At 35.6% G+C, this 27,054-nt stretch overlaps 1 protein-coding gene across 4 annotated transcripts; it reads left to right on the top strand.

Annotated features, from left to right (window-relative positions):
* The first annotated feature begins 902 nt into the window (after positions 1 to 902).
* Positions 903 to 25,862, top strand: LOC149940456 (cytochrome P450 3A5-like). Of its 4 annotated transcripts, XM_090178100.1 has the most exons (16): positions 911 to 997; positions 1,479 to 1,604; positions 2,249 to 2,410; positions 7,536 to 7,635; positions 8,463 to 8,515; positions 10,308 to 10,404; positions 11,287 to 11,406; positions 12,260 to 12,348; positions 15,428 to 15,573; positions 16,088 to 16,203; positions 16,570 to 16,696; positions 17,463 to 17,623; positions 18,171 to 18,259; positions 18,503 to 18,646; positions 20,872 to 21,034; positions 25,768 to 25,862. In XM_090178100.1, the coding sequence occupies exons 3-16, from the start codon at positions 2,328 to 2,330 to the stop codon at positions 25,843 to 25,845; spliced, it is 1,566 nt and encodes a 521-aa protein (XP_090034226.1). In that variant the 5' UTR covers positions 911 to 997; positions 1,479 to 1,604; positions 2,249 to 2,327; the 3' UTR covers positions 25,846 to 25,862. The 4 variants fall into 4 exon arrangements, with proteins under 4 accessions (XP_090034225.1, XP_090034226.1, XP_090034224.1 ...); XM_090178099.1 differs by lacking the exon at positions 1,479 to 1,604 and having other exon boundaries at positions 903 to 997; XM_090178098.1 differs by lacking the exon at positions 1,479 to 1,604 and having other exon boundaries at positions 965 to 997; positions 2,277 to 2,410.
* The last annotated feature ends 1,192 nt before the right edge of the window (positions 25,863 to 27,054 follow it).

Here is a 27,054-nt window from a genome sequence, read left to right as displayed (position 1 = left end):
ACTTATTGTCTGAAAAAATGAAATAATGGTAAATTTCTTTTAGAGTTATTTATGAAATTCAATATGAAGATTGTGATCGAACTAATATAGGGTAGACAAAGCTTAATGAAACAGAGCATTTAAATTGATCTGACAAGGAGACTACCCGAGGTGGTTATCCCAGAATTGGTTCAAACTCGGGTGGTAAGTAGACCATCTTGTAACTTGAAAACCCCTAAAAGGGTGGACCAGAATGGGCTTTCGTTTTGCCATGGCAACCAAAAATGTTTTTCGCAACTTAAAAACTGATTTTCTCTATGAAAATTAACATGGGAAAATCGAAGATTTTAAGGGTCCCCCCAAAAAATATTTTTCAAAAAATTAAAAAAGTTCATCAATTATAGATACATAATTCAGATCATGGCTAAATATGGTACATTTGGACCAATATACGTCAATTTTGGTAAATATGAGAAAATATACATATATTGGGGTAAATACGAGTAATCAGTTTTTAAGTGGTGAAAAACATTTTTGGTTGCCATGGCAAAACGAAAGCCCATTCTTGTCCACCCTTTTAGGGGTTTTCAAGTTACATAAAGGTCTACTTACCACCCGAGTTTGAACCAAATCGGAGATAAAAACCTCGGGTAGTCTCCTTGTGAGTGGGATAAGTCAGCTGTGGCTCATCCGCGTAAGACAAGATACATATCTGTAGGGGCTATTCTGCTATTGCTCCGCCAAAAAGGAATCGTAACGCCACTGGAGTTACGTGATTTTGTCTTTCTCTCGTCAAACGAGAAATAGTAGGTGTTTCGCTGTATGGCGCAATTATTACGGATAACAGGGAGTATATGAGATAAATTCGTCACACTGCAGCCGCTACATTATCGATTTCGTAATAATTTGAAATATGTATAGATTCAAAGAGCATTAAAGAGGACGAAACAACGGATTTATTGTGGTTTCTATATAAAAGAGATAAGTGCCTTTCAAACGGATGCTATCACTAACAATTGTAAGTCAGCGTTTATTTAAATCTTTCGAAATTCCTTGAAGCGCCAAATGTTTCGAATATTCCCGGTAAAACACTACAAGCCAGTCCTAGAAATTTTCAATTTGGAATAATTTATTCCGAATGGGAGATGCTACTTAGGATTATTAGATATCTCAAAGTTATTTAAAAGATATAATCTAGGCTATTTTGTTATTTAAAAGAATTTTTGTTCAAAGTGATTACATTTATTTGAGTCCGAATTTACAATGAGACGCAAAAATTTATATTTTTTAACATTTATATAATATTATAATCTGTTTGGTTTCGTTAGGTAGGCCAAATAAAAATGATCTCCTATTTTATTTTATTTTTAACATTTAAAAGGATTTTAGGGCCATTTTTTGCTTCGTAAAACATGTCGATTCATCCCCAATATTTCAATTTATATTCTTCATGGGATAAAAATCAGTAGAAATTTAAGAAATTTTATGTTTTTGACCAGTAAGGTTTGAAACACCTTTTAAAATGGCCTACCTCACCAACCCCTTGGTGCCGACCTGTCTGGGATAATTTAATGCCATCAAAGACGAGAAAATCAAGCTCAAGGTCATATTATGAAATTAATCAGGTGATTCAAACCAATATATATACACAGTTGCAACCTTAGAAAGTTAAAAATAGTAATATTTAAAAATCAAATAATACACTTTCAACAAAAACAACACAAATTATTTGTGAAGTATTAAATTAGACTGATTAAAATTTAAGAACCTATGTACTTGCTCGTGTTTATTATCGGTAAATACGGTTAACCGCGTATTATTTAAAAGCAATTATTACAAGTTTACACTTTTTAAAGTATTTGTGTTACTAATACGGCCGCCGTTGTCAGTAGCCCGGTAAAACAACGCTGATATTAATAGTTGTATAGCGGCAGGCGTGCAGAGGAAAATCTGATACGCGCAGGATTTTAGTTTTATAAAACACGCTAGAAAAAAGAAACAGAGGAACACCTTACGAAAAAGACTGCATTGATAAGGTTTAACAATGCAAGCTTGACTATTACAATACGTGAAATTTACAATCTGTTTTAGATAACAAATTTTTCGAAGATATTATTAGGATTATATTATACTTTTATGCGCATCTGTATTTCACGTTCTTCCTAAAAGAAGGTGATTACGTAATTTTTACAAATTAGTATATTAGTGAAATAATTCTGCACTTTGAACTTATTGCGCAGTCGTATGATCACTACCTTATTCTTTTCAGATATAGTTTAATAGTATAACTCTTCTAGCGAAGAACAGGCAGACCAATTTGGGAGGGTGAAGCGAGAGGGAGCGGCAACATGTTTCTGTCTTTCATTTTTTCAGTGTTTGAGTTGGGTGTCACCTTGGCCGTTTTGGTTGTATCAGGATACGCCGCTTACTGGTAAGCTACATTTTTGGTAAAGTATCACGAAATTGCGTTGCTCAGGGGCACCCGAAGGATTAAATAGTGTTTTCGTCCGTAGTTTTATAGGAAACCCCGCAATGTTTAGTTTCGTTTGTTTCAAAGTTATTTTATTATATTTTAGTATCTTTTTTGGTATGTGGGTTAATCAAATTTTTAAGAAGGCCAAATTTAGAGCATTTTTAACTTTTCTTTTTCATTTTATCACAAATGAATCAATTTAATTTATTTCAGGCTATTTATATTATGATTTATTTAGAAAATTTTATTACGTTTAAAACGTAGGTTTTTTAAAATTACTTTCCTACAATTATCACATTATTTTAAATTTCCTTAAGTTTTTAAATTCCCTGACGTTTTCCCAATTTTGAACTTTTTCTTGAGCTGTAAACCGTGTTTAATTTCTGACGTCCACGTATTCAACGGAAAAATATTAACTCTGTGAAAACTAAAACGGGAAAGAGATAGAATCTCGAAGCTGACATTATGCAATAAGCTATTGCAAAACTTAATAGTATATAGTTATAATAGATCCGTATTTAAACAGCCTTTATGATAAAAAATAAATGTCGCCAGGGTTTTTTTCGGAACCTCTTTCAACTTTTGACATGATAATCCGTGGAGTGTAACAAAGAGAATTTCAATGGGGGGGGGGAATAATTTTTGGCCAAATCGAGACGTGAGAGGGCACTGATGGCGGAACATTTACGAGTTTAAAACCAAACGGGCGGTTCCGGCGACTCTTTTCCAAGTTTAACACCCAGAATCGTCGAAATTATATGCCCTTAACTGGTCAGAGTGTGCAAAAACTGGTGGCTTTACCGGGGAGTCAAGGTTCGGCTCTTATAACCCATAAAGGCGGTGGTGCACTGGGATATATTAGCTCTAATAAAATGATCATATACAGGGTGTCTTAATTTGTTCGACCAGGCCATTTTTCTCAAAATGTATTTATGCTAGGGTTCTGAAATTTTCAGGGTTTATTTGTTAGGTATGGAAGGCTTTGGTTACTAAATATCAGAAAAATCGAACGATTTTGTGCCGTTTTGGAAAATTTATTTTTCCACCGGTAGGTGTCACGCAAAATGTTTCAATAGAAAAGTTGTAGGGCATAGTCGAAAGTGTAAAAATAATTTTGGTTCGGCTAAAAAAGACCTTATTTTCACTGATTTTGGAGGTCAGGGAAAAAAACAAGTTGTACTAGCAGGCAATAGCCTTTAACGAATTGTAGGTAACATGCATTTCAGTTATAAGATTTCGAAAAATAAACAAATAATAATTAGCCCAAGTGACAAATGTTTTTTAATGACTTCTACAAAATGTTTTCAAAAATTCCACCTTCTGATGCAATGCACAAATATGCACGATGTTGCATATTGCGAAATGCTCCCCGAACCATTTCTGGAGTCACCCGGTGACATGCTTCGATGATTCTTTGTCGTAAATCTTCAACGCTCGTCACAGGTGTTTGGTATACGTAGTCCTTTACGAATCCCCAAAGAAAAAAGTCGAGTGGTGTTAGATCAGGGGATCTTCCAGGCCAACGAAAAGGACCAGTTCTTCCGATCCATCTTCCAGGAAACTCGTCGTTTAGATATGCAACCACGTCACGATATTGGTGAGGTGGCGCCCCATCTTGCTGGAACCAGATGCGTCTGTACTCGGCCAGAGGAATGTCGTCCAACACGTTGGATATTTCATTTTGAAGGAACTCCAAGTAGGTTTGACCGTTAAGACGATTTGGCAGGAAGAACGGGCCAATAGTTCTCTCACCTAACAGACCAGTCCACACATTTAAGCAAAACTGCACTTGGTGGCGGTTAGGAAATCCCCCAGTGTGGATTCTCGTAGTCCCACATATGTTGGTTTTGACGGTTGAAAGGCCCATCTCTTCCGAATGAACATTCGTCGGACATCAGTAGTTGATCGTGAAAATCTTGGTGTGCGTCAGCCATGAGGCAAAACCAATTGCAGAAGTCGAGTCGGTGCTGTCTATCACCGTCATGCAGTCCTTGGTGAAGTGTCGCTCGATAAGGATGAAAATGGTGTCTTTTGAGTGTTCTCCAAACGTAGTTTCGATCCAACCCTAAGTCAAAGCTGGCAGTCCTGACGCTCGCTTGAGGATAGGCGACGAAGTAGGCAAGTATGGTGTTTTCCATGTCGATGTCCTGGAGACCACGACCACGAAACCTCGGATTGATATTACCCCAGTTGTCGAAGTCGCGGGCCACTCTAAGAACCGTCGTATGACTTGGTCTGCAATTGGGAAATCTTCGTCTAAATAACTGACTTACTAGAGTAGCATTACGACGACCTTCTCCGTAAAATAATTCTAGCATATGAGCGCGCTGATCTCGAGTGTAAAGAGGCATACTGGACAACAATCGGCCAAGCTGAGATAATGTTTTAACTTTGAAATGTAAACGCTTTAAATACTACTTGGACAATTGATATTTCACGTTAAAAAACAACAAAAGAAAAATAAGCGTAATTTTTGGTCTACAAATCTTTGTTTGATGATCTTACTCGTAACCACGTCGAAATGGAAGACGTGGTCTTTGTCTACATTGTCTAATTATGTGTTGAACGTAATAATTTTCTTTAACAATAACCTTTTGCAGATCTGATTATTAACTACATAGCTGAAAGCATAAGTTCCCTAAAATAAATGTACATGTGTGTTGTGAAAAATAGGTCTTTTTCAACCGAACCAAGATTATTTTTACACTTTCGACTATGCCCTACAACTTTTCTATTGAAACATTTTGCGTGACACCTACCGGTGAAAAAATAAATTTTCCAAAACGGCACAAAATCGTTCAATTTTTCTGAAATTTAGTAACCAAAGCCTTCCATCCCTAACAAATAAACACTGAAAATTTCAGAACCCTAGCATAAATACATTTTGAGAAAAATGGCCTGATCGAGCAAATTGAGACACCCTGTATAAATGGAAACTGGGTTTCGGCTCAGGCTAACGGAGAGGGTCCAGGAAAACGGGAGGATTGGGTAGCCTGCTGTGGGACGGCGGGTCACCGTTGGAGGCGCAGTGGTCCTGTTTCCCGGCCTTTTGGGGCAACACCGGGTTACTTGGGCCGCTGTGTGCCCGTCATTCCCCTTTAGGAGCTCTTTCTGAAGGGTTTGGCTCTCTACCTACGTAAATAGGGTGTCGGTTGGAGTTGCTATAGCTTCCGCTCTTATTCCCACTGCTGTGTGCGAAGTGAGGGGTTGAACGGCTTGCATCGAATATGCGACCGTCAGTGGTAGGGTTATCTCGCTGCCTTGGCTGTCCTGTCACCTGTCCGGGCTGTGGACGTTGGCTTAGGGTGGTGTGAATTTTGTTTGCTGTACACCAGGCTAGAAATCGGACATGTGCTAATCCTGGAAAATGGTGGTGGGATTGTTATAACCCGGGGCCCCAAACCCATCGGTACACCCTTATTAGGCCGTCCTCCAAATTACAGAAGTTATGAACATTTTCCTCACATTTTAGAACGTTTCGAGTGAGAATGAGAAAGATATTTCCAAATAAGTGAGAAGAGACAAGCAAAGCTACCCCTGTATTTAGCTCTGAATGAGCGAAATGATCGATAATCCAATTTGTTTGTATAAATGACCTGAAGAAAGTAGCGTCTCTTTTGGTTTGAATGTCAGAGACGCTTAGAGATGAGCGCTTCACTTAGTTATAGATTCAGTAAGAAAGAATCGAAGCTTTCCTTAAACTCTAAACAAACTGAGTAAATGATGATTTGTCCTACGAATTTTAACCCGGCTACCTGAATTAATAGCATTAAAAGTCGCTTGATGGCTTAGGCCTAAGGTGGTGCCTTGGCTATTAACCTAGCTGATTATTGTTTTATTTATTAAGTGTACAAACTGAATGTGTTAGGCAAAAAATCTTCGCTTTTACGGTGAGTTTCTAGAAGGTATTTTGTTTCGAATACGACAACTTGCCAATATGCAAATATGTAATATGAATGGCTGAGGACCAGGTGGGTTTCCCTAGTCTTTAGTACAGTAATTTTGATTGTACGAAATGTTTCGCCACTCATAGACTTTTAAATATTTGAACCCCATGAATACATTTCGGGCTAGGCCACTGTCAAAAGTAATCAGTAAGTTAAAGAACTGTAATTGGTTTTTATGTTCATTGTGCTATTTGATAAGATGAACAGAATCTTTAATTTTTTTAGCGCAAAAAGAGCATGCCTTTTTTAAAAAATTGAGAGAAGAGATGAGCTATCAGTAAACAACTTAAATCTCAGCGAGTAAGAAAAAGGTCCTAGAGCTTAGAATAGATTTGGAAAATGGCCCATCACTGAATTACAGTATCATAAAGGAGATCTTAGATATGTAAATTATATTTAATAATTAACACCTTTAACGAAGGGGTTGCCACATAGAAAAAAATTGTACCCCAGATTTCTGATTTACAAATATTTCAATATTTCTTAAATATTTCCAAATATTTCCCGATTTCCAGAATTTTCAAAAAAATTTTTGTTTATTTCTCTAGATTTCCAATATTTCTTTCGTTTTCTCAAGATTTCGTTATATTTCTTTGGATTTCTCGATTTCTTGAAATATTGAAAATATTTCCGTTTATTTATATAGACTTCCCATATTTATTCTGTATTTTCCATATTTCTCCTGGATTTCCAATATTTATTCTGTATTTTCCATATTTCTCCTGGATTTCCAATATTTATTCTTTATTTTCCATATTTCTCCTGGATTTCCAATATTTATTCTGTATTTTCCATATTTCTCCTGGATTTCCAATATTTATTCTGTATTTTCCATACTTCTCCTGGGTTTCCAATATTTATTCTGTATTTTCCATATTTCTCCTGGATTTCCAATATTTCTTGTGAATTTCTAGATTTCTGGAAATAATTATTTCGATTTCTCACTATTTGTACACGAGAGTACAAGTGACTACCCCCTCGATTTCTACACATTTATTCTGTATCGGATAGTAATGAATAGATAAGGAAGGTCGTATATTTTATGTATTGTCAGAACTAAATCTAAATTAATTTATTCTTCTATAACCAGTTTACTCGTAATTTAAATATGACGTATTAATAAGAAATAATTGTAGGGCGTATTTCCGAAGATACAATTATTGGCAAGGCAAACCCGTCAAAAGCGATATTCCAATTCCACTTTTGGGCAACCGAATCGGATTTTTAACTGGAAAGGTAAGCCTTTTTTTATTTTACTTATAAATCCTTGAATAAAGAAAATTTATTATTTATAATCAATATTGTAAAAATCAATTTCAACCCAATCTCAATCACCGTGCTAATTAATTAACACTCTTAAATTAATACCGGGAAATCACCGTGAAACACAACAGATACAAAATCCACACTCCGATATTAATTTTATAGAATTCGCTAGGGTTTCGGCCCGATCTGTGTTCGACAATTGAAAATCATTATTAATTTAAAAAACATTTACACTATTTATCTCGATCATGGAATATCATATATTTAAGGATTGAATGAAACCGATCAAACACGAAATAGGAGATTTCGAATATCAAATGATATACCAATTCATTTTTCACAAATTTTAAACAGCAAATATGGAAGTTTTATTATTTTAAAAACAAACCCACTTGTAACAGCAAATCATTTTGTATTTCATTTACAATTCTTATTGAATTATTCAAATAATTGAAAAGCTATAAAGTTAAAACTAAATTAAAATTTTCGATTTTACCCATAAAGCTTTGAACATTTCTAAACGTGATCCATTCAGTATTCTTTAAATTAACTTTCTTTATGATGAAGATAGTAAAGTTGGGATTCTTATTTATATCTGTTAATTCAGAACTTAATTCGATTTAAGGCGGCAATACACAGCGAAGCTTTTACCCCATCTATGGTCAGACACCAGTACTAAATATTCGAAGGAAAGGGTTGCGTTCATTTGTCAAAGTTGGAACTCAATGCTTGAGCGGAACATTTTAACATTCGTTCAAATTCTATTTCCACTGGATAATATTCTTTTTTTTTTTCAGAAAATTCATGATTTTGATACTGATCTGTATAAAAAATATGGAAGATTATTTGGGTATGTACATTTTTCAAAATTAATAAAAAAAGATTAATTATTTACGTTTAATTTCAATTTGATCATCACATATAATATTTGATAAGAGAATGACCTAACAACCTTTCATTTGTATATAAATACATAGCTGAGCACAGCTTTAGAATGTTTAAGAAATTAATTAATGCAGAAAAAATATATATTAAGGCATTTTATCCTCTAAAAGACAACATAATTCACAAAACCAAATTTGATATTCGATTTCCAGTTAATTGTTGGTGTTAGGTTATATTTTAAGATAAACAGATGGTAGCTGCCTGCAATGCCCGAGTGTATGTGCGATGAAGTATTTCATGGATATCCTATGAACGAAGGTGCTAATGAGTGAGGCTAAGCGTTTAGCAAATTAAGCTTCACAACAAGGACTTCTCCTTCTGTGTAGTAAGGGGAAAGACATTTTGGAAGGTTACCAAAGCAAAGCATGGCTTTAGACAATCGGCCGCCATACGGATCACGTTTAAAAACCACCTTTGGAACTAACTATTACTGTCCAATACAGACGGCAATTTCTTATGATGATATTCTTTGCCGCGTTATTAATCATTATGGTAAATTACAAATATTGTTCAAAAATGGAGCTCCTTAAGTTGTTGCTGATTAACTGCGAAGGCTGCAGGCTCATACCACGGCTGGGGGCAGCCCACACGTTAATACTTGTACTAATACTATGGATATGGGGAAGCGCTCAGTGACAGTGTGTTGAACAGGGAAGGTTACCATCCCAATAAAGCTCATTTACTTACCACGGTTTGAATGAAGCAGACTCTTAGCTTGTGTTAGAATAAATAAAATAAGACGACTTATAATCACTGATGAATGTTCATTCGCTGGGATGTTGCCTTTTACCGTCGTAACAGCCACTACTAGTCAAAGGTGAACCCTCATTAACTACGCGGGCACAACCACCAGGAAAATAAGCTGGTTAATCTTTGGATCAGGGTGTTGGAGTATCGGGTAATTGGCCCGGTATTTATAATGGCACATTAACCGGTGACCGTTACTCGAAAGTTTCAGACTTCGTTGGAGATGTTTATAATGACCTTTCGTTGAATTGATCGTATAACTACAGTCTAAGATCCAATCGACCCACACAACTCACTACTTGAAATCAGTGAACAGGAAATAGTTCCTTCACATTATCCCGCGGCAGCACGCCCATGGCTCGTCGAACATTTGTAGATAATACCACTTTCATTGGCCAGAAAATTAAGAGCCTAATTTTTGCATGTCGTCACGATTTAATCAAAATTTGCATGATTATGCTACAAAAATAGCTGAAATACTTCGCGATCAAGCTGTCATTGGGAGCTACTGTAGTATGCCGTAAATAATTTGATGAAAACGAAACTCATTTTGAACGCCTTATAAAAAATGCTTTCTTTGAAGACATCCACAAAATATCAGGAGCGAAGCAAGCAATAAGCACCCTAGTTGCGTGCCTAAGACCTCAACGTCTCGAAAGAGCAAAAATTAAACAACTTTGCTTTTAGGGCCTAAAAGAAGCCCAATCCGCCACGGTATTTCATATAACCATTCAAAATAATAATTTATCTATTCCGAAGGGGGAAACTTATTGAACGATAATTTTTACCTAAGCGTGGAAATTGGTTCTTTAGCCCCTTCGTTCGTAGGAGATGCCGCGAAATCATCAATGTATATACACGGCCTGATTCAACGAGTCACGCCGCACCCTGTATGTCATACGCCAATTTTCCAACTCAAGTTTGTTAAATTGATTGTCTTTACGATTTAGGTCATACTCGGGGTCAAAACCTGCGCTGTATGTTGCCGATCCAGATTTGATCAAACTCGTGTTCGTCAAGGAATTCAACAACTTTCACACGAGAAGGGTAAATAATGGCGAGGGACTTATAGCTATTAACCCTTTCTTATAGAAACTTTATGAGAAACTCACGTGAAGTATGAAAACAGTGAACAACTACTACACTTGGGCCATAGCAATAATTCCACCGGAAATATCTTTTGATCTGGAACTAAACAACAAACCAATGGATACCGATAGCAGTCCAAATGTTTATTAAATTCCCTAGTATAAATATTTACGTAATAACATGGAGTATAATATAAGTGCAAAAGCGAGTGTGGTGCGTAGGTGGCGTTCTATATACCGGATGGTACGGGGAAGTATGTACCAAATTGAGGGAAATATAATATGGGTCCCAATAGGTAAACAATGTCTAATGTACATGGGTTCTAAAGTACTTCGTTTCAGAGATATGTTCTTCCAAAAACTACTCTTTTCTTCCCTGAACCAAATTCTTTTCATAAAATGATCAGTGGTTTTCATAAGTGAAGCGATAAAATTTCTAACAAGTGGCAAAAGTTCATAATTGCGCTTTTAGATAAGTCTGACAAGGGATACAAGCTATTTTACAATATTGATACTGTTCCAAATAAAGTTAAAAATAAAATTTCGTCGTCACTAATGCTTTTAATTACAAAATAAAAGATACATAAGAAACAGTTATTTTCAATAATTCTGACAAATATATGCTTTGTGCGCCTTTAAATTTGAATCACTACCCGATGGATAAATAACAAAAATACGTTGGTGACAACTTCTTCTATTCCTAGTTTCAATGCTTACCTTTCATATTTTAAATCTTTAACAACGACTTTCCTCTTTGACATACTTGAATACTTCTTGATTGATCAACTCTTGGTTGTGATCAATCTTTAAAAAGCATTAAATCGACAAACTTTCCCAACAGGAAGTCAAGACAGGGAATCCTTTAATTGATAACATGGTAAACTTCCTTAAAGGAGGTGAACAATGGAAAAATCTCCGAAATACAATTACTCCGGCCTTTTCAACTGGTAAACTCAAAAAGGTACGCATTTACTCCTCTGTCTTTCAAAACATTTTCTAATTCACAATCGGCCCACACACTTCAAAATCTTAAATCTTAAATTAATGAAAGATTTGTGCACTAAGACGTCATCTAGAGCTCGGCGTTTTCATAAGAAATAATCACTTTATTTATTTTTATCCATAAACGAAAATTATCCGAAAAAAAACGATTATTTTACATGTTAAATTGCTATATAGCCGTGGATAATATCCATGGATAAACAGTTAATCGTAATTTTTATGGTTAATCAGAACTTTAGCGGTTAATTTATCTGTTTCGCCGAGCTCTAACGTCATCGGCTAGTTTAAGGAATTAAGATATAGTGCTTAATTCTATCCAGAGCACATTCTGCCGAAATTTTGACGAACATTGTCCCTAGAATAAATTCTTCATTTCTTATTCAACTTGTTGAAAAGGTTCAACCTCTATTGAATATTTTAGCGTTAAGGCTCGCGCATTTTTATTTAGGGGGCTCGTAATGTCGCGCGGAAATCCGATGGTTAAATTGTCATCAAATATTTAAATCTATGTCGGCGCATGCCCTTTTAATGACCACTAACATAGTTCTCGGTGGTTTTTTACCTATGAAAACTAGGAACCCTTGCTATCTTTAGTCACAAATCTATTCTATAATACATAAGTAAATAGGTTAACGTAGAACCAAAGCAAAGGCACCTGCGGATTTCATGATGTGATATTAAATGTGGAAAGTTTGACCTCTCGAAAGCAAACTGTTTAAACTCGAGAGGGCTAGAGAAACAAAGAGACAGACAAACAAACATTTGAATGGTGTAATGCAATAGAAATTTAATTTAATTTTACTTTTATACAGATGTTTCCTCTTATTGGAGAGTGTGCTGAAGTTACCGTTAGTACTTTTAAGAAGATTTCTGCAGATGGAAGTCCGATTGACTGTAAAAAGTGAGCGATTTTCTCGTTTAAAGGGCGTATAATATATTATTTTATAACGAAAACGGCTTTTAAAATTTACTTTGTAATAAACTGTTTAAAATTGGCTTTCTTGACCTCAGAGCGATAGCAGTGCCTTATTCCGAAATTTTGGCGCTAGGAGAAATTCTATAGTTTCGCCTATTAGAGTCAATAAACTTTTAAAACGAAAAGAGGTTGATTTTTGGAAAAGCTTGGCGCTTTCTCTTTAAGAGATTTATTTCCGTAAAAATTCCACGGACGTTAATTTCAAACAGTAATCTACTACTTTTGGGAAAATATTGGTATTTTATAAATGACAAAAAAAACACTACATTAGGTTAAAAAACATGGCATTTACACAGACCTGGCAATATAAGGAAATTCAAATCTGGCATCGATTTTATAAGCCTCAATTATTAATTTATTTCTGTAGTTTCGTTCTCAGAAATTTAATTGGTACAAAATTTGACCTCAAATATATCGTGTCAAGATTTCAAAATTAACTTTCTAGCTTTTCTAGTTTTGGAAGTGAAGAGAAGTGAAGAGAAGCACATTGTGAAAAACTAAATGAAAAGAGACTTAAAACGGTTTTAAAATTCACAATTTATTTATTTAGAAAATCCAACGTTTCGGAGGAACTGTTCCTCCTTCTTCAGGGATTTTTACAAGTCTGACAGTATAATGGTAAAAATTTTTGGGACGAAAAAATATTTATGCGCTTTATACATATAGTGGCTACTGTTCTTTAGCCGCGAGCGTTTTTTCTCGAAGGCGAGTCGACCGTCGAACGGTTATATGAGCAACGGGCTCGATATCTTCGTTCGCGCGCGAGGCTACTATTGTCGGAATGGGGGATTCTGCGAGAGGAGGAATTGGTTTGTTGAGTGGGAGAGGGTGAGGACCATAAAAACATTTAAAAAGTGGAGAAAACGTGGATAAGTTAAAGGTACCATCGTCACGGTTTAAACATTGCGCAGATTTTTTTTTAAATTTCGATGGATTCGCATACATTAAAATGAGTTTTATGTAATTTTGGTTGAGCTAGTATGTCTATTGAGTCCCACTTAGCATTATGGCCAAATACACGAAGGTGTTCGCTAAGGGGAGAATTATTGTACGGGTTGTTTATATTTTTGTGCTCTTTAAGCCTTTGATGAAATGGGCGACGGCATTTCCCAATGAAATAATCACCACATTCACAGGAGATTTTATAAATGATGGCCTTGTCGAGGAGGGCAGTTGGTTCTTTGTTATTACATAATAAAGCTAACAATTTGGGTGGTGGGAGATAAATAGGATCGAGACCTACTGATTTAAGATTTTTGGCTATTTTTTGAGAGAAGCCAGGATAAAAGGGGATACATGCTGGGATGAAAGATTTTTTACGTTCTGAAATACAGGGGCTAGAGTTGTTTGGAAACTGACAGTATTAGATAATTTTTTGATATTTTTATTATTATGTGATCTATTTGGGATTCCGAAAAAGAATGATTTAAAGCTGTGGATTTAACTAATTTTAATTCGGAGGAGAGGAAGGAAGAATTGGAGGAAATGGTGAAAGCGCGGTGAATTAATGTTGATAGAGCACTTATTTTTTGGGAAGGATGGTGGCATGATTTCGCGTGTAAATAAGATAAGGCATTGCAAGGCTTACGATAAACTGATGTTTCAAATTGGAGGGTGGCCTGGTTGTTATGTATAAGAATGTCAAGGAAGGGCAGTTTGCTGTCTTGTTCAGTTTCTATGGTAAATTGAATGGCTGGATTGATTGAGTTTAAATGATTGTGGAATTCAGAAAGACAAGCTAAGCTATGGGGCCAAACGCAAAAGGTATCGTCATAAAATTGGAAAAAAACATTTAGGTTTTTTGGGGGCAGAACTGAGGGCAAGTAATTCCAAATTTTCCATAAAGGAATTACATAATAATGGACTTAAAAGGTGAACCCATGGCCATGCCATCGATTTGTTTATAATACTCATTTTGAAATGAGAAACAATTGTTATTTACACATAAACGTGTTAAACTAATATAGTCTGAAATTTCACAATCGGAATATAATTTGGAAGTAATTAATTTGGACTTAAGACAATCTATGGCAGCATTTGTGGGGGTTTTGGTGAAGAGATTAACAACGTCAAAAGAAATGAGGATATCACCAGTTTCTAAGGTAATTTAATTAAGTTCGTCAATGAAATGGGCGGAGTTTTTAATGTGGTGAGGAGTATTGCCGAAAAGATGGTTAAATTTACTGCAAAGCCATTTGGCTAGTGCATGGTTGGGAAGGGGCATTGACACAGGAAACGATTTGACGTGACGGGACGTCAGGTTTATGAATTTTAGGGATGGCATAAATTTTTGGGAGGGCATAGTAAGTTGGGATTAATCTTTTTTGAAAATTGGAGGGAATAACAAGGCTACCTTTAACGGCGTTTTTAACAGAATCATGCAATCTATTAAAAGGGTTTGATGCTAATTTTGAATAAGTGACGGGATCATTAATAATATTACGAATACCTGTTACATATTTGGAGTGATCTAATAGATATAGTTTTCATTTTAATTTGAATTAACTAAATTTCACTATTCCTTCGGGGGCAAAGCATAATTCATCAATTGACTCAACTTTAAAACGCTTTGCTCAAATATCAAGTATAATTTTTAAAAATGGAATTTCAAATATCGACTAATGGAATAAAACAATTTTATTATGAGTGAAGTGTGTCCTCAAGGACATCTGGGTAACGTTTGCTATTTTAACTCAGTTTATTTCATTTTTCCGTACCCTTTACGGAGTATTCTCACCAAAAAACAACTGTTCATCTTTAGTTAACCTAAATTTAATAGCATCTACCATTTTACATCAAGCCTTGATCGGATAGGAGCTTTGGTTACATTAGCAGGACGAAATTACCCTTTGTGGTAACTGCTCAATCTCTACGAAAGTAAAATCTTTGACGTTTTTCAATTTAGATAAATCATAAATTTATATAAGATTGATACAGTTAAAAGTATGCAACTGTGAACATTTGTGAAATATTTGTATTTTCTTATAGTTGTATTTATTTTTAGAGTTTATGGGAATTATACGTTAGACGTTATTGCTAATGTCGCCTTTGGGACGAAATTGGACTCTCACGCCGACCCCAACAACCTTTTCATTCAACACGCCAAAAAGGCGTTTGGTTCTGAGCTTAGCTGGAAAACACTTTTTGCTGGTACGTAGAAATAATAACTCGCACTTGCGAACTATGAATCAGAAATAGAAACTTACTTAAGAGATTGGATTGGCGTAGAAACTTCGGTCTTTGGCGACTGAGATGTTGAATACGGAATGAAAAGACCTCATTTAATCAATATCGATTACGGAAATAAGGGCTCCTAAACTTGAGCATTTCATCATTTCATATATCCGTAACCGTTAAGGCGATAAATTTAAATAATGCGAAACATCAATTTCAGCAATTGAGGGCCTACGAAATTGGGATTAAGATATATCTAAAGCCCTACTGGTGACAAACGTAAACGATGAATGAATGAATAAATTTCAAATGATAAGATTTCGCGGTCACTCATATAGCGGAAATATTTTAGGTTACTTAAAACTCAATGTCTGGATCTTATAATATCGTGTGTTTGTGATCTGATACATGAACGATATATGCCTATAATAGTGACAGTGTACGAAATTAAGAGCAATGTTAAATATTAGATCAACAATTTTATTCGCAGTTCTTCTGCCGAAACTTGCCAATGCTCTTGGAATGTCTTTCTTTAGCGAGGACACTCTCCAATTCTTTGTCGATAGGGTAGAAACAATTGTTGCACGACGAAAGAAGAACAACGAGGTAAAGATTTTTCATTTATTTCTTCAAATTATCTAATTAGTGGGATGCTATCGAGATATTAATCGTATAAGATATTTCATGGGCAATCCTTAGAAAAATATAGACAGGGCTCCGGCTTTGGATAAATAACTTATCCAAATTAAAAGTTTTTTTTTGCATATTTAATCGATTTATAACCGGGAATGATATCCATAAATAAACCGTAAACCGCAATTTTTATGAATAATCGAAATCTTTGTGGTTAATTTATCTGTTCCGCGTAAAGCTCTAAATATTTAATCATTGGTTTATTATGCAAAATAAATAATATTTTTATTGAAAACGTTTTCCTATGTAGTGTTAAGAGCTGTTTTTATATTTATAAAGGAACATCATGACTTTCTCCAAATTCTGGTGGACAGTATGAAGGAGGAAGAACAGACGCCTTCAAATGGAATGGCCAACGGAACGGCAGAAAATTCAATGGACAGTGCCGAAAATATCAAAAGAATACGTACGCCAAAATAATCTGTTCTTGCGTTAATTTTTGTTCTTAATTCTTAGTAGCCGTCGCGCCGGTCTAAAAAGGTTCAGAAATTGCATCTTAAGATAACCTTACACTAACTTTGTAGCTCGTCCTTCGTCCGTATCCCCAGTAAGTTGAGTTCAGCGTATAGCTTATGCTGTGCAAGACACAATCCGCTAGTGTACAACATTATTTGCCTACACAATTCCAATTCGGAAGTCAGTGAAATTAAATTTAACAAACAAAGACGCAAACCTCACGTAAAAATCAACCTGCAGAAAAAGTAATGAAAATAAATTTAAATTCACGTGCCACGATCTTAAAAATAAAAGCATTTTTTAGCGATTATCAACAGAGATCATTATGGTTAGCCATTTCACGTGTTTAACTTATTTTATATCGCCTATTTAGGGAAAACATGAAAATAACTGAAAACATCGAAAACAAAACGTTAGTGTCCGCTGAACTGAGGAAGAGGGAGCTGTTAAAAAACACGCGGTTCGTTTACTCTGTGCAATTAAAACAATTGGGCAAAGTTTTGAAGTTTGAAGGCAAACGGTGTGAACACTATAACGGCACAAACAGATAACTTAAACAAATATAAATTATCTTTTTTTTTTCTAATATTGTATTGTTATTTATAGTATGGAAATCAGTCACAGGGATGTTAATTTAAAATTAAATAAGCTTGAAAATAGGACAATTTTGCATAAGTGTTTGCTTCTGAATTGAAATTGTTGGTTTTCCTCTATAGCTCTGACTAAACACGAGTTTCTGGCGCAGACAATAATATTTTTCCTTGCTGCATACGACACCACGGCTACTACGTTAACCGCAACTAGTTACTATTTGGCACTCAACCCAGAAACACAGAAAAAGGCGCTCGAGGAAGTGGACCGCATTTGGAAAGGCAGGGTAATGAACTCGCTTACTCTTTTAGCAGAACGTTCAATGTCGATTTTGCATTGTTTAGTAAAGTTTTTAGATCGCATTCTATGAATGAATTTTTCGTAAAGAGAAAAAGTTAGCCATTTCAAATATTACTCTAGCACATCTTGATCTCCGATAATAATAGTAATCAACTAGGCTAATACCAAAGGCACCACCTAAGGTCCAAGTCATCTAGGGACTTATAAAGCCTTTAAACCGGTGGTCGGGTCACAATTCCACGAGAGCCAACAGCTCCCTACACTAACTATTACCGTTAACCTCGTAACGTTTTTATGGGAAGGGGAAACCGAAGAACTCGGGGAAAACCCCTTTAACCAGTGGGGAGAGAACTTGCAAACTCATCGTAGAAGGAGTAGTTCCGAGTTTTCAACCAATGCCACATGTTGATATCGAACTCGGCTCATTTTGCAGCGAGGCGAAAGCGCTAACCACTCCTTCACACCAATCGCCTTGTTAGTTGGTGTTTATCGTTTCTATTTGATAATTGTACACTTTCTGTATTCTCTAACAGACGTCAATTGATGCGGATGCTTTGCACGAAGCGAAATACCTCGGAGCCGCAATAGACGAAACCTTAAGGTTATCTCCTCCAGCCACCAGGTCAGTTTTTACTTTCATTTTTCGAGTGATCCAATGCAACTTCGGATTATTTATACATTAAAGCCACATTTTACATTTTCATAAACTCCGGATAATATTTATTCTGGGTTCGAAACGGACTTTAAATCTCTTTTTACAGGATAACCTTGAAATATCTAAAGAATATTACAAGTGTTAAGAAATGTTTTCGTTTAGTGATATCATCTAAGTATAATAATTGGAGATTTTTATATTATTTTTCAGGTTAGAAAGAACCTGCGTGAAAGAGTTCGTCCTCCCGGACACGGGACTGGTCATTCCGAGAGGAATGGTCATCGAGGTTCCTATTTATGCAATGCATCACGATGAAGAGTTTTTTCCGGAGCCAGAAGTCTTCAAACCTGAAAGGTAAAATCAAGTATTATTTCATACGTATATAATTGGAAGAATTAAGATATTTTGCTTATGTTAATTGCATGTGCTAAACTCAATGAAGCAATAACAGTTCATTAATACAACTGAGACATGTGTATTCCCATGTCTTCCTTGAGCTAATCATTTGATATATCATCCTGAATAATCAATGTGAAGTTACCAAATATTTGTTTATTATAAAGTGGAAAATATCCAACTATTTAAACAAGTGTACTTGAGCCGAAGTTATTTTCCCTTGAATCCATTTAACCAGGAAACTATAGAGGTGATACGAATTACGAAAGCGCGTCGAGAAAAAGGCAGGGCTTAACTACGTCAAGTGTAAGACTTAATACGACGTTTCAAATTCATTGGCTCGAATTTTGACGCGAAAAGAATGCGTCGTCATGGTAATAAATGGGCGATCTTCCCGCGCAATGGATTTTGAAACCTCAATTTGTTATCGTACTTAATATTTTGAAGTAATTATAATGTTCTTCGCGAAAGAAGTGTAGTGATACCTAATTTCAGGTATTTGTAGGGTTATAACAGAGATAACCAGTTAAGCTAATACTATAATAACCATGACTAGGCTTAATGACGAGTTTTCGTCGAATTAGGGAAGCGAGGTCCGAGAGTCTTTCTCGTGAGTTTTCCCGCTTTAAGACACGCCCGTTTCTACGAGCTTCATCACGGCCGTAAAAATCTCCCTTAGACATTCCAAGTGTATGCCTATATAGTTTCCTGATTAAACTGATTCTTATATATGTTTTGGTAAAAATGGCTTTTTTAAACACAGCAATTTGATTGAACCATATTTGTTATTAATTGACGACTTTCATAGAAGCCAGCATCGCTGCCAGGCGCGCTTTTTGCAATATGGATATTCACTTTTGACGGTCAAACTCGCGGTAGTAGCGGCCAACTCGCGTGCCCAACTGTGTCCTATGAAAATATGATTCAAGGATAGATTTAACTTCATTGTACTCGGTCTAAAATTCATGTAGTAAATTTACAAAGGGTATTTGTAACTTTTAGGTTGAATATAAGCTTAATACATTTTTAAATGTAACTTTTTTACTTTTTGTGTTATATTTAGTTTTCTATTTAGCTGCTTTTGGGTTAGGCCTAGTTTTCAAAAAGTGTATTAGGATTAGTTAAAGATTAGATAAACGTTTGTTAAGCAACAGGTGAGATTTTTAAACGAGGATGGCAAATCTTATTAGGTAAATGAGAAAAATGGAAGGTTATTTTTTATAAATAGCTTCCATGTGACATGAATATCCATTAACAGCACTGTTTGGGAAACTGCTAAAAGTGGTGGGAGCACATGTTGTGTGGCAGCTAAGAGCAACAAACAAAACGAGAACGCAGCTAGCCTGTAAACACCCTAACGCAGTGTTGTGTACAAATTTCATTGGACGAACCTTTACGCTGAACGTTTTACGGAAAGGGGAAGACAATTTCCAAATTTCCCCCTTCCGACGGCAGCAGGTGCTAAAGCGTATAACCAATGAAAACTGTACACAAGAAAATGCACGCCTTTTGACGGGTTGCGTTCTCCTGGTGTGTTTGTTGCTCCTAGGTGGCCGTATTTGGGAATAGTTCATTTAGTTCCCAAGCTAGTTTTAACCTTTTTCCTACAATCAATACTGAACTCTTTCAAATCAAATTTATTGATAAGCCTTAAATTAGGTTTCAAATTTAAGTCACAAAAAAAGCAAAAGAAATAAAAATAAAAAATATTAGATATATAAAATATACCTATACATTTTTACAGATTTTAATTTTTAAATCACAACAATCAAGCAAGATAAATTAAAACTATATAAGATATGAAAAATATATACTTCATTTCAGACAGAGGATCCATAAGCATGGTTTATAAAAAGCGCCATAATTTCACTACTTTGCGATGCAGCTACTGCAGTAGCCGACAGCCCGACAATGATAATTAAAACCTTGTTCTAAAAGGGCTACCAGCCACTCCTCAAAAGCGCCTACCCATAATGTCTTGCACGCATCTGGCTTCTATGAAAGTCGTCAATTGTAACTTTGCGACAAAAATAGATTTATTAATTTAGCAATCTGGGTTATCGGAAGTAAATCTTGAACTTCAAAATGTTTATGTAGAAAATATCGCAAAATCTTTTAATCTAAAAATAAATCTTACAAAATACCTCGGCAAATCGATTAATGTTCTTATCCGTTTAAATTAGATTTTTGGACGAAGAAAAGAGCCACATTATGCCATACACATACATGCCGTTTGGAACCGGTCCTAGAAATTGCATTGCCATGAGACTGGCTTTGACGGAGGTCAAACTTTGTCTACTTCACATCTTACGCAATTTTGAATTTTCTCCCTCCAATAAAACACAGGTAAGATGCGAAGGAATGAAAAAACTCAACGATTAAAAGTTCACTATAAGGCCAATTGATTGTTAAAATATTTTAATCATTAAAATAATTCAACTAAAAAGCGCGACATGTTTCGGCTTGTGGCGAGTACGCCGCCGTTTTCAAACGCAGTTACAAGTCTACTTGAATTATTTTAATGATTAAAATATTTTTTAAATAAATTTGCCTTATAGTGTACTTTTAATCGTTGAGTTTTTCATTCCTTCGCATGGAGTTACACATTGCTTATCACTGGTAAGATGCTTTAAAGATCTATTCGAAAATAGGTTGAATCATCTTTTTTGCTTCCCCCCCAAAACCCCTCCATTGAAAGCGTCGGTCTGCTTGCTCTCCTGGGTATTAGCTTAGCTGATTATTTTTTTTTATTAAATCGTTCATTCATAGGCCCACTTCTATCTTCATGATCAATATACTAAACTGATTTTAAATTATTTAAACAAAAAATTACAAATTTAATAAAACAATGTTAAGTTAAAAGGAACCACCTATGGACTGCATTGCAAAGGATGATAAAATTAGCGAATAAGTAGATTCGTCCATAATGAAAAGGGATAATAAAGCAAAACACTAAACAAATTTGAAGAAATTTAAAAACTTACTAATAGCTCGTACCGATAGGTCTTCGTGCAGACAAAAAGACGCGAAACTCGAACCAAAGATCCGGTACGAGCTATTAATAAGTTTTTAAATTTCTTCAAATTTGTTTAGGGATTAGCTTTATTATCCCTTTTCATAATGAACTAATCTACCTATTCGCTAATTTTAATAAAACAATGGCCAAAGAACGACCAGAATTTCATTTCAGTTATTTGTCGAGTAATCAACAAATTTTCCCAAATCGTCTAAAATACTCTAACAGGGTTAAATTATTTTACGTAACTTTATTTGTTATTATATAATTTTTCAAAAAAAAACCCATCATTTGGTTGAACGCGTAATTGTCAAAAAGGATTTTAGCTAATACCTATGTTTATATTGAATTTAGAAAGATACTATCTATATCGTAATTAAAACCCGTCAGTTCCTACAAAAGGGGAACTGGGGCAATGCTCCCCTTTTAATAGCTATGCATCACTTCAGATTTAGCTTCTTAAGCCTGGTTCACACGATACCATTTGGTCACGTGCCTGTCGTTGCCCAGTCGCGTCTTAATTGCATTATCACCATGCGTGTGCTAAAGCCCATAATAAAGAGATGCCCCGTATTCATAAAATAAACAAGAAGTAGTCTTAAAATTCCTTATCGGAAGAAACTTTCTCGTTTATTTTTGTAAAAATAATCCGGATGGTGGTCTTTGTTTTCCGCGTAAAAATAAATTAATTGTTCCTCTTGTTCAGTGCTGAAAGCTTGCTTCGAGTTTTCCGACATTTTAACCACGGAATAAAACTGTGTGCGAAGCGAAGAATAAACGGAGTTTCTCACCTGCCCTGTGAACTCCCCTGAACTAATGCGCCATAAATCGGCCAAAACCCCGTTCAACCCGTTCAAGTAGATTTTGGCCGAACAGAATGAACTTCGAAACATTTCGATGGAGTTCCTCCCACTTACACCCACCTTTGTACTACTGAAGCTGCCAGTCGCGCGATAAAATAGCTTTCTACCTGTTTTTGGTCGTACTCGCCTACGACTTCAGCAAACCTCTTCATACGATGTGATTTTCAAATTTTGGTATCGTGTGAACCACGCTTTAGAAATGTTTTTAACAATAAAACCGTAGAGTAAACCACTCACATAGAGTGGAAGGCCCTATGGAAGCTCATGAAACATTAATCCTAACGGGCAAACTTGTTTTCGAGGCCTCAATAAATTTAGTCTGAAGAGCGATGGTGTTGTTTTAAATTTTTTTCAATATAAACTTACTTTTTTATCCAGATATTGTACATTAACTTTAGGCAAACTTCTTAATTTCCCGCCTGGAAAAAAAAGACGTTGCGTACGAAAATTGTTAATAAGTTTCGCTGATAGGCTTCCACTCTACAGGGTCTTTTTTTTTGCTCGGAAAAGTGTTTTTTTTCAAAAACTATTTATAGTACCGATTTCAAATTTGGAAGGTCAATTCTCTATACCGGGGGACATCAGTTTGAGAAATTTGAGCGTTTTCGGTAATGTTTTTCACCAATTTTGAAAAATTATTTTTCGACCACTAGGTGCGAGATAAAAAATTTCTATTATAAAGTTGTAGGCCGTCATCGAAAACCCTTAAAAATTGTTCACTCGACGAAAAACAACTTATTTATCAGTGAAAATTCGAGCTTGAAAAATTTACAAGTTGGTGAAGCCAAATTACGATTGTTTGAAACGATAATTGAAAAGGGAACAAGTCTAATACAAACGTAGTAGAGTTTTCACACTTGAAAAAATGTACACGTTTGGTTTTTAAATGCAGATATTTTATTCACATAAATTTTTACAAAACATTTTCAATAATATCACCATTGGCTGCAACACAGGTTTGTGCGCGGACAATTAAGTTCTCAAACGCTTTCTCTACCATTTCTGGTGTGACGTCTCGGCAAGCACTGATTATTCGTCTAATGAGTTCCTCCCTAGTTTCAATGGCCGTGGCGTATACCTTTGCTTTAACGAATCCCCAGAGAAAATAATCCAGCGGTGTTAGGTCAGGTGACCTTGCTGGCCAATGCACTGGACCATTTCTCCCTATCCACCTTTCAGGAAACTCGTTGTTGAGGTGCTCAGTTACTTGCCGGGAAAAATGCGGAGGGGCGCCATCTTGCTGAAACCACAACTGACGTCTTTCAGCCAATGGAAGGTCGTCGATTGCGTCACTCAGTTCGTTCGGTAGAAAATGTAAATACCTTTGGCCGTTGAGGTTCGTCGGCAGGAAAAAGGGACCAATCAAACGGTTTCCAACAAGTCCAACCCAAACATTGACCCGTTCAAATTGAACCTGGTGATGATATTCAAAACCCCAATGTGGGTTGATGTCAGACCAAAGATGGCTGTTTTGATGATTAAAGGGCCCATCTCTATCTTCTTGGACAGCATTTAGTAACCAGTTGCTAAATTCATAACGTCTTTGATGGTCTCCGTCAATTAGTCCTTGGTGGAGCGTAGCTCTGTATGGGTGATAGCGATTCTTACGAAGAATTTTCCACACACGATTTGCAGAACAACCCAAATCAGCAGCGTCGTTAGCGCAACTGTGACGAGGATATGCCACAAAGTACGCGAGTACATTGTTCTCGAAGTCTAAATCCGGTTGACCCAATCCGCGAAACCTAGGTTGCAAGTTACCAAATTGATTGAAATCGTGAATTGCTCGTCTTACTGTATTTACAGATGGTGCTCCATTTGGATGTCTTTCTGCGAAGATTTCAGTCACCCTTCTAAGGTTTTGCGCTGCTTCTCCATAGTAAATGGCAACTATCTCGGTACGCTCAGCTACTGAATAACGAGGCATTGTTCGAAATATTATCAAACACTGATAATAATCTCCCAAAGTTTTCCTTTAAATACCCAATGCATGTTTAGGATTGACCTATAGCCTCGTGTTTTTTAAATCCGGTCGTTTTTTTAACCAAAGTTTCAACCGGATTAGGTAATTCGGTTTCAATTATCGTTTCAAACAATCGTAATTTGGCTTCACCAACTTGTAAATTTTTCAAGCTCGAATTTTCACTGATAAATAAGTTGTTTTTCGTCGAGTGAACAATTTTTAAGGGTTTTCGATGACGGCCTACAACTTTATAATAGAAATTTTTTATCTCGCACCTAGTGGTCGAAAAATAATTTTTCAAAATTGGTGAAAAACATTACCGAAAACGCTCAAATTTCTCAAACTGATGTCCCCCGGTATAGAGAATTGACCTTCCAAATTTGAAATCGGTACTATAAATAGTTTTTGAAAAAAAACACTTTTCCGAGCAAAAAAAAAGACCCTGTATATGAATGGGCTACTCAGTGCCGGTCCTAGCCCTTGATCAGGGTAGAGCGAGATGGTTTTTCTGCACCCTTTGGTCGACGTTTTCATATCACATAAATTGTGTTTTATTTTTCACATTTGGCATTTTGACGCCCTTTGCCCCCTGGCGCCTAGAGTGACCGCTCCTTTCGCTTTACCCCAGGGCCGGCGCTGGGGCTACTATAATAAAACTAGAATAAAACATTATTCCTCGATTTCCTGATTAAAAAACCTAATTTCACCGGATCCGTTACACTGCCAGCCAGAGCAATAAAATCGTTCTTTTTATTTATCTAGCTAAAGGTCACTCTAAGATTTAGTTTTTTGCACGTTGGTCACATGGCCAAAGCTTATGTAGTCACCCATCTCTCCATCCAATATTCCCTAGTAATGTTATAGCCAAGGAAAAAATTAATTTTTTAAGTTTTTAGATTAGGCTTAGTTTCTCTTACTGCACAGTTTAGCGACTGGTACCAGTTTGCATATTTATAAGAACATTTTGTATAATTCCATTTAATATTTCAATGTACCTTAAACAACGAACTAATACAGGAATGAAGTTAACGATTGGCCCCTAGAAAAATGTCCGCGGGCGCCCATGTGTTAAAATTTCCTATTTTTAAAAATAAAACAAATCAGATAATAAATGCATATCGTAGGTTTTATAGTTAAAACTTTTATAAATGTTACATTTCTGTGGTACTTTAAAAACCAATAAGAAGAGTAATAAGGAAAGCACCTTACGAAATACTAATTCCGATTTTTTTTTCAGATACCAATTAAATATTACAACAGCGGTTTACTTCAACCTAAAGGCGTTATTTTGAATGTAACAAAAAGGCCTCATTAAATTCCAAAACTGAAAAATTCGAAATTTATTTATATGACTTTTAAAAATAAATTAGTCTAAATAAATCATCTTTAAACTTGATTATTATTTATTAGGTAACAGGTTAATATAATGAACTAAAATCTTTTAATAATTAAATATTTTTCCTTTTTCGTACAATTTTTAATATTTTGAAAATTTTATAAATAAAATTGTCATTATCTACAGTCACAACCTACACTAGATATTTTTTTTAAAACTATAAGATCCTTACACCACCTTTATTTTAAATTTCGGTTTGGGAAATTATATCACGAATATATCGTATTTGAATGAAATTTTCTGGGTGTTGGCAAAGAGCTGATCCCATTTGTGAAAGTATCAGTTTAGTAATCAATTACATCCATGACTGACTATATTGGTGTTCAGTCGTTCAACACCTGTATGACTCAATAGGGAAAGGAAATTGAGCTTCTTTGGTCCAACAAAGTGGTCGTTCGAGTGGCATCTGCGAAATAAGTATGAATCATTTACACAATTCTTATCGATAGATTCGATAGAAAGGCCATGAACTGTTATAGAAATAGATTAGAGCTATATCGGGACCAATTCCTCACTGCTTCCGAATCACTAAACTTTAGTAATCTGTCGGATGCCATTTCATATTAATGTGAGAGAGAATCTCTTAAATCGAGTTTACCAAACTTTTGAGAATCATATTAACGTTACCGATAACTCTGCTGTAGGGCTGAAACATCGTTTAGCGTTTAGACGACTTAAAACGTTCTTAAGAAACACAATCTGGAAAGTAGATTAATTGATGTAAAACAATTGTAGAGGCTAGATAATGTCGTGATATCTTTTGTAGATAAAATTTATTTATGGTGAGTTTGTCTAGAAAATTTCCATAATGTAGCACGACTTGTTTTCGAGTTATTAGCGCTTTCTTGCAATTTTCCCTTTTACGACCTTTGTGATTTTAGTAAATATTTTCTCGATTTCCTATTTGTCAAATCCGATCGGGTCAAAGCTATTTAGACATAGAACGTGACGTGGAATACTTTTCTAATTGGAACTAACTGTCTAACACTTACGGTTCTCGAGATACATTTTGGATGACCTTGAAGACATGGTTCAAGGTCATCGATATTTTCATAGTAGGTGTTCCCCCTACACGCACTATGCGACCTGAAAATTTCAAATTCGTACTTAAAACAGATTTTGAGATAT

This window comes from Leiobunum rupestre, chromosome 6, assembly GCF_980474605.1.
Source record: "Leiobunum rupestre chromosome 6, qqLeiRupe1.1.hap1, whole genome shotgun sequence".
In the NCBI taxonomy this organism is placed as follows: domain Eukaryota; kingdom Metazoa; phylum Arthropoda; class Arachnida; order Opiliones; family Sclerosomatidae; genus Leiobunum; species Leiobunum rupestre.
Note: the sequence above shows the minus strand (reverse complement) of the source record. Positions and strands in the feature narration are given on the sequence as shown.

Excerpts from the sequence above, each read along its gene's own strand:
- LOC149940456 (XM_090178098.1), top strand. Across the intron at positions 2,411-7,535 it reads TCAGGATACGCCGCTTACTG|GGCGTATTTCCGAAGATACA; the intron begins GTAAGCTACATT and ends AAATAATTGTAG. Across the intron at positions 11,407-12,259 it reads CAACTGGTAAACTCAAAAAG|ATGTTTCCTCTTATTGGAGA; the intron begins GTACGCATTTAC and ends ACTTTTATACAG.